The 8,831-nt window shown below is 28.6% G+C and overlaps 1 protein-coding gene across 14 annotated transcripts in view; it reads right to left on the bottom strand.

Annotated features, from left to right (window-relative positions):
* Positions 1-443: 443 nt before the first annotated feature.
* The window catches only part of LOC107993186 (acetylcholine receptor subunit alpha-like), a 251,829-nt gene continuing 243,441 nt past the window's right edge, over positions 444-8,831 (bottom strand). For all 14 annotated transcript variants that reach the window (XM_028664495.2, XM_028664489.2, XM_017049480.3 and 11 more), the window contains one exon: positions 444-8,523. In XM_028664495.2, coding sequence (XP_028520296.2) covers positions 8,332-8,523 — 192 coding nt within the window. In that variant the 3' untranslated portion in view covers positions 444-8,331. The remainder of the gene's footprint in view (positions 8,524-8,831) is intronic.

Raw genomic sequence — 8,831 nt, 5'->3', positions numbered from 1 at the left:
TCAAATATCTATTTGAAATTCTACTTATTCAAAGAAAATTTATAAAAGTTTTATATTTATCTCTTTTTTTTAACAAAAATAATTATCTTATTTAGGCAACGAAAAAACATGGATTTTAAAATTATTATAATTATGGTAATATTATTAACAAAAGATTTATCGAAACATAGTATTCTATTAAAAATGAAACTATTAATCTCGTTTTGAAAATTTAATTCGATTTATCTTTAATTAATTTACTATATTTCATTATAATATTTTATTTTTAAAAATCTGTTTTCAAAGAGTTGATGTAAAATAAATTTTCCTTTTTTTTCATTGAATTTGTTATAAATATAAAAACCATAAGAGGATCAACTTACCATCAAGACATTACATAATAAATATAATCTTTTTCTCTATCGAGGAATGAGTAGGTTTTTAAAAGAATGATCGAAAAAAGATTTTTTCTACGACAACAAGTTTTATTCTTCGAATGCTTTTATCAAGCATGATTACAAAACCAAGCAACAAGAATTCTCGTTCTTACATCGTATAGTCTTAGAACGACGGTCGTCAATAATTTATAGGTACATATTTAACAAACGATATACATAGTAGTTGTATCTAACGATAGTAGTCCAATACTCGGATAATTTTCATCCTTTATTTATTTTCTGCTTGTTATTTTTCTTTCATTTTTAAATAGCACTATTGCTATACAGTACATTTTTCTTTACTATTAATTATCGTTATAATGTAACCATATCTCTTACTCATCTTAGCCTAAGTCGCTAATATTTCTCAATTTATGGAATTTTTTTTTTTTTTTTTTAAGCTACCTTTTCATTAAATGTTACGCATTAAAACGTGTGTCAAGTGTCTCTGGTCAAAGATCGGGACGCGGGTGTCGATTGAAAATTGATCATTTACTGTCAAACTTATAATTTATAAGATAAATTCCATTAAAATTTCTGGTAACGACAAATTATTTTTATCCGTTGAATATCTTGTTAAAATGATTTTACAATTTTTTTTGTCGCTTTCAGAGTCACAAATGAGAGTTTCAAATTTATATCTCGACTTTTTTTTTTTTTTGAATAAATGAGAGAGAATCGAAAAGAGCAGATTTCACGATGACTGATCTATTTAGGTGTTCTTTATTGTCATTATGAGATTTTATGCTCGTCTACTTGGCACTGTAACAATATACGAATACACGTAAAAACGAGGAATTAATCGATGTATCCATTTTAATCCATTTTATGGTATCAGATATGGAAATTCGAATCTTTTTAAGATAAAAAATGCGATGTCTTATTATTATGTTGAAAATGTGTATACATACGTACGATTTTTAAAATTCAATTTATCCGCTCTTCCTTAACTTTAATAATAATAATAATAATAATAATAATAATTTTTCCCCCATTTATTTAACAATGATACGATACTTCTAATGAGTTTCGATTAGTTTATTTAATTCCATGGCATTTTTTTTTTTAATCAGAAGCTTTCAAGCCTTCTAGAGAAACGTTTCTTTGACATTTTGCCTAATCAACGCTTGTTCATCATCGTCGAATCTTTACTTTTCACAAACTTAAATTTTATAATAGAAAAAGATGTTAAAAAAATTCTTAATATTTTAAATAATGAGATATTACAGATAATAAAATGTATCTCCAATCTTATTCATTGATATATTCGCTTTTATTTATTTTAGTATTTAATAAATTTTTTTTTAATTAAATTGATCCAAGAAATTTTCCCAGAAAAATTTATTTTTCTTGAAAAATTAATCATGGAGATTACACCATTACTATCTTCAATTGCTCGCATATCTCGAGGAAAACGAATTCGAATGAAAACGAAGTTTTCGTTAAACGAAATTATATACAAAATTTGCAAAGTTTCGACACCAAAGTCCTCTCGTAACACCCGCATAACGATCGTTTTTCGAAGTACATGCAGTTTTATTTAAATATCGATCGAGTTACGGGCAAACAAGCAAGCCCGTATTCCATCCTTTCGAGCACTCCCTTTAAATCCTGTATAAATTGTGCTTCGAGGAACGATTTGAATCTGCGTCGATTTTTCTTTCGTCGGCGACACGCCACGTTATCAATTTCTTTTTTCTTTCTTCCTTTTTTTCTCTTTTTGACGCTGGAAAAAACCTTTTAAGTATAAGTTCCAGGCGAAGGCCACGATAACCAATGATCTCACTTAGCGAATTATCGTCTGCAGCATTGCGATTTTATTCTAGGATTATATAGTTAAACGAGACCCGTTATATATATATATATATATATATTTGTTGCGTGAATGAAAATATACGACACGTGAATTGTAATTAATCGTCGAATCAACTTAAATACAGAAATTATGTCGCGAGGAATAATTATTATAGGCAGACTGCAGATTTTTATGCGGATACATATTTTTCGTATTGGATACGTTTCATTTCATTACTTCACGATTATTTAAAATATAATTGAATAAATTGTAAACAAATTTTTAAAATCATATTTTGAATAAAAGTTTTTGGTTACGATTTAATATCGAAAATTCTGAATAATTTTTTCAGATGAATAATAATAATTTAGCATTAATGAGAAAATTTTTTTATATTCATAAACTTAACGTACATTTTGAATAATAAGATGTATTTTGATATATATATATATATATATATCAGAGTTTGAATATCAGGATATCTTATTTCAATTGCATAAAAATCCGCGGTCTAATTATTAGATAAATTTTCAGACAAATCCAATGAACCATCGTTTACAACGATTAAAGTGGAATTCCTCCTTTTATTTATTCGTGTATGAAAATATTACAGTCGAATCTCAATAAAATTATAATTTTTCTTCATTTTCTTTCTTCACCATGAAAATATTTATAAATCGAAATCTAAATTTTCTATAACTCGAATTATTTGCTGCATATATTTGTCGAGATGAATTTATCTCTAATAATAATATAATAACTATAATATAATCGTAATTAAATTTTCCTTTCAATTATTATAATTGCATCAAATTTTCGTTTTTTGAATTTGTTCTTTTATTCAAAAATGAGCCACATGAATTCGAAAATTTTAATTGTATCTTTGAGATTCGAATTAAGATCCGACTGTATATTCGTAATATTAATTTTAAACGTCGATTGAAATTTATATTATATATAAAAAAATAGATGACGAATTAAAATCTCAATAATGAAAATTAGACGAAAATGATACGTTATATATTCATTATATTTATTTTACGAAATAACTTCGAACGAAATTATCTCGACCAGTTCGTTGTCATTGATAAACGAAATGACATTCGCTTCATGAATTTCATTTATCGACCATCGTCGCGTTACAACGATTTTTTTTTAAACAATTTCATGGGATTCATCTGTGCAACATGTGATCCCAGTTTTTTTCAATAGTAAAAAAACTTCAATCGCTTTATAATCTTTGGCTTACGTTACGTTTAGCTATGTACACATTATTTACATCTTAAAATTACAGGTATATATATATGTATAATATATATATATATTTATTTCTTCTATCTCGCTATTTTCTTACTAGATACCGCGCACTTATTCTCCCATTCAAGAACGTTTAGTTTTTCCCTTCGATTTTGGACAATTATTATTTTGATCGCCTCGTGTTAATGACAATTAGACTGCGGACTTTTATGCAAAATCAAATCATTCTTGTAAATCAAAGAAACGAATATTTTCTTATTTCGAATATTTTAAACATTTTATGTTTTTTTCCCCTTGCATTTTGATACAGATTTTTATACGTTCAAAAATATGCATAAATATCCGCGGTCTAACGATAACTAAACAGCTACGATTTAACAACTGTTAAAATATCAGAGTAACAATAGCCGACTATCGATGGAATAATCTACTATTGTCGAGGTGAGACCTTTAATATCGATGGGTTGCGGGAACGAGACCTACAGATCGAATACAGCTGCTTCGACACACTAATGCGTTTAATAATACGGTGTAAACAAATAACCGACTCTATCATAGAAAATTGTGTGCGTTCTTCCCTATCGTTTTAGTGCAAAGTAAAATTTCTTACTTAGTCTCGTTCGTTCCTCTAAAGGAGGCTCTCTAATCGTGTGGCTTAAGGGGCATTGCAGCGACATCTGAGATCGACTATGCGAATGTCCCACTCGTTCTAACGTACGTTCGGCGTTCACTGGACGATTTTTCAATCAGGTAGCAAATACGTTTAACTTGTCTTTCCGACACTACGAGCTCGGTTCTTTGGTTCAATCAGCAACTGAAATTACATCTTAATCATCGATTTTAATCGTTGGTCGAAATTTGAAATTTTAATCGATCGAATTTTTTTCACTTCGATAGTAATTTAGGTTAAAAATGACTTCTCGAGAACAGAGTTAGTTACCGATTGAGTAGGAACCGTGGAGCTTATCGACGATTCAAAAAACGTCTTTCACACTAACAACGCTTTCTAATGGCAGTATTTACGGAATCCAATACTTCTCACGCTACGAATTTATTTACAATCCAACGTGACGTAAGGCATCGTACCTTGGATGCGTTAAAATTATCATTCCCAGCTATGAATTACGTCTAACGATAGAGACGTCGGAGAATTGGTGATTCATCGCGGAGATTCGATCGGATTTTTCTTCATTTTTTTTTCGTCTCGAAAGAAATTAATCGTAATTGATTTAACGATCGTCATCGTGTTATTAATTTTGCCGAGGGATCCCAGATTCTCCGACATTGAGTTTTATATTTCTCGCGAATATCAGTCCGCTCGCACGAGGCGTAACTAACAATCGTTTTAACCGCGATAGTACATGTTTATAAATATAGCGCGTGATTATATTAAAATAAGAGGAAAAAGAAAAAAAAAGAATAAACGAAGGAGTAATGAAAGGAAAAAGAGAAAAAAGAAGGAAAACGAGAGAAAAGAATATAAGACAACTCACAGTGACATCAACCACGTACTACAGCATTGAACAACAACGTCAACGGTTGTTCAATCAGCTACTATCTATCAGCTTTAGAATTCGTATGCTTTACTTGTTCTTACAGAACTATCGGTTATTATTATCGTAATGTTTCGCGGGTTTCGACTCTTGTTACAAAATACAATATTTTTACAGAGGCGAAGTATAACACGTGTGCAACGAAATGTCCCTCGAGATCGTCGAATTTGTCAAATGGTCAATATAAATTGTAAATTGGTGTTGTTATAAGAGATAGATATTTAGCATGACCATTTCGATTATTTTCATTATTAATAGATCGGTCGAAAAATTTTGTTTGTCATAGATTATTTTCAGGATTATATATATATTTTATAATTTTTTTATTTTATTATTTTATATATATTATCCAATATATTGATAATCTAAATATATATGATATATGATATATTATATATATTATCCAATATGTTGATCCAAAAAATTGGAATAGAAAGAAAAATAATAAATAATAGCAACGATATTAAATAAAATTTGTTTATTTTACGGAAAAAAGAATGTATTATTAATAAATATATTAAGAAATAAAATTATATCAAAATTATTATTTAACTTTTATAAAAAAAGGTTATTAGTCATTTTAATATAAATTGCACGTATTTATAAAGTGTAGATACTTTATCGAAAAAAATTTCATGAATTTTTTTTATAATTAATGTTATTATCTTTTTCTAAATAAATTTTCAAATTCAATATTTTTATATATAACCATATTGAAGTTTAATAAATATTGTTTCGAGCATAAAAAATTATAAACTTGGAAAAAATTAAAGGTGATTTTGAAATTTAAAAATCAAAATTTACTTCAAAAGAGACTCAAAAAAAAAAAATGTTAATTGATCTATTAATAACGAAAAATTGTATCGTATTAAATAATCCCTTTGTAAATTATGAATATTAGTAATACAGAAAAAAATCCATTATATTAATTAATTATATTGAAAATAAAATTTGATATTCAAAGATATTTTTCTTTATATTTTTTATTCATTTTATATTAAATTATGCAAATATAGCACTATACTATTCTATGAGATATCAAAATAAGCATGTTTAATAAAAATATTTTTTGTTTCATTATTGCATGCTTTTATATCTATAAATATATCATATTTTTTATAAATATTCTTTTGCAACTTAAGATAGTTAACATTTTTTTTATTTGTTTCCACAAGAATTTTAAAAGAGATTTTTCTATTTTTAATTTTTAATTACACATTATTTGAACAAACGTAATAATAATTTCTTAAAAAAAATATTTTTATGATTCATTTCTATTAAAATTATTTAAAATTGATTTTAAGAATAATATTAATATATTGAATTTCATTGAAAATTATTATTATATTGTACATAAAGTGATTCAAAAATTGACAAAATTTAGATTCCTGAATTAATTTCGAGCAATTTTTTGAAATTAAATCCAAAAATCATCAATTCAACTTTTGAAAGTTACTCTATATGTACATTATGAAGTAATTTTTTAACTTTCCATCCTAAATTGCATTGTTTTCTACATATTCGTAAAAAAATACTTTCCAAATTATTCAAAAATTAAACGTATTTTTCTTAAATTAAAGATCAATTATTTGAAACTCAAAAAAAAAAAAATTATACGCATATTATCTTTTCACAAACATCTCAACGATAAGACGTTACGAACAGTAATCTCAAGCGACATTTGGATGCACGTACATTCAAATCATTGCTCTTCCCTTCTCCTCCTCCTCCTTCTCCTTATAGATACATTCGTACAAATGGGTACGTTTTCCTAAATGTTTTAAAACTATAATCGATTATACGATAAGTTACACGCTAAGTTCGTGTCGTACAACGAGCTACCTACGATCGTGATACCTAGAATAATTTCTCTTAATATGTCGGGTAAACAGGATATATAAAACACGCGGCCGCACGACAGTTTATTCGTGAAAGTTTTAACTCCTAGTCCGGGACCAATCACTTCGATCCTCTTCCCGTCTCTCTTTCTCTTCCCTTCCTCACGTATTCCCATTTCTCTCAGACATCCCGGTAGTTTAAACCGCCAAGGGTTTAGCTAAGTTATTATTACAGTTAATTAGCTTGTTGTTTTTAATTTAATCCGATTTTTAAGTAGTGGCAGCTTCATTTTACGATTTACTTGAGCATACTATGTAGATATACGTTTTGTTTCAATAATTGTTCGCGATGTATCGACGCGCCGATGGTTACTTCACAATTGCGACACTTGAACGAAGCTAGGAATGGATCCAAGGTCTTGAAACGGCCGACAGGTGTCGCAGCAGCTCGCTCGTTTGCTTATATCGGTGATGCACACTCAAACTTGGGAAAATTTCGAGGAATATTTTTTCTTTTTTTTTTGAAAATAACTCTGATAGGTATTCTTTCGTATTTTATGTTATAGGTAGAATTTAACTACGATAGAATATCGATTATTCGAATTAATTGGGGAGTCATGAAATCGAGTAATTTTTTAGATATAGATGTTTATTAAGTGTATAAAGAAAGAAATAATAATAAAGAATAAAGAAGATGCATCACAAAATTAATATTGCCCCAGAATAGAACGTAAACATTAAATAAATAATATCATATACTATGTTACTTAATTCGATGATTCTGATTTTAATGAAATTTTTTCTGCATATATAAAGAATCAACCGCTAAATTTTTTTTCCAAATTTTTTCAAATGTAATTTTTCCTGGGAATTCATTTTATAATAGGAAAACCGAGCAGCTTATTATTTTAATTTTTCAAGTATAATGGTAATTTTCTAATGACGTGAAATGGAGCAAATTTTTTTATATAAAAAACATTTCATTTTTTTAACGCTCTTTCATCCCGTTGTAAAAAAAATTCTCAGGCAACATTGAATTCAAAACAAACGAAAAAATGCTAAAATTTTAACAATTTTAGTTATAACTCGTTACTCGCTCTATTTATACAAATTTTCATCGAAACCAGAGTTTTCTTGTCAATCAATCATTTGAATAACCTAAATTCAAGTAATCGACGTTCTATTGTATTCCTCGTTTGTCAATTTCGTGTCCAAACGAGAATGCAAAGATTTCGCACTACTACTTTCCTCGAACCATTCGTCGTTCCATTTCTTTTCGTGAAACATTTATGTGCATGTCGTATACTTAACAATCGCTTCGTGGGAATGGAGCCCTTTTACCGTAATTTCGTTATTGGACAACGATGGAAGTTGAAAGTTCCTAAGACTAGGGTGGGATTCCGGGTTGATAGCAAATTACATCCGGATGTTGGTCCTTAGTCTTTCTCTACGGTGCAGGGCTCGGGCATGGACTATTGTGGCGGACAGTTTACCACCGCCGTGGTTGCGAATTCGCTGAATTTTTTATCAATTGGTACCCGGTCGTCGTAGAGGGTCGGTGCCTGTAGGATGATCCCAGCTGTGCCTACCAGCACCGCCAACGTGAAGATCCAAAGGAACAGCCTGTCTAAGACCATCGCCACGTATTTCCAGTCTTCTTTCACCTTTTTTTTTGCAAATTGTGCGTAATTAGATTCTACAGGTAAATCCTGCTATGATACGGAGGCAACTTTTATTTGTAGACGCATACATTTCATCGTGCAAGAAGGAGAACAAAAATTTAAAAATTTTCCAGCTATTTCTCGAAAGTAAAGAGTATTGATGTAATTTGTTCGTTCGCGATATGAAATTATTTTTATTTAGATACAACTGAGTTTTTTAGATTCATTTCAATCAATATGATATTACATTATGTAAAATAATAAAAAAATAGAAAGATAAAAACTTGATTCTTTACAAGTCTGAAAAATTA

This window comes from Apis cerana, linkage group LG7, assembly GCF_029169275.1.
Source record: "Apis cerana isolate GH-2021 linkage group LG7, AcerK_1.0, whole genome shotgun sequence".
NCBI classification, from domain to species: domain Eukaryota; kingdom Metazoa; phylum Arthropoda; class Insecta; order Hymenoptera; family Apidae; genus Apis; species Apis cerana.
This window is presented reverse-complemented; position numbering and strand designations above follow the sequence as displayed.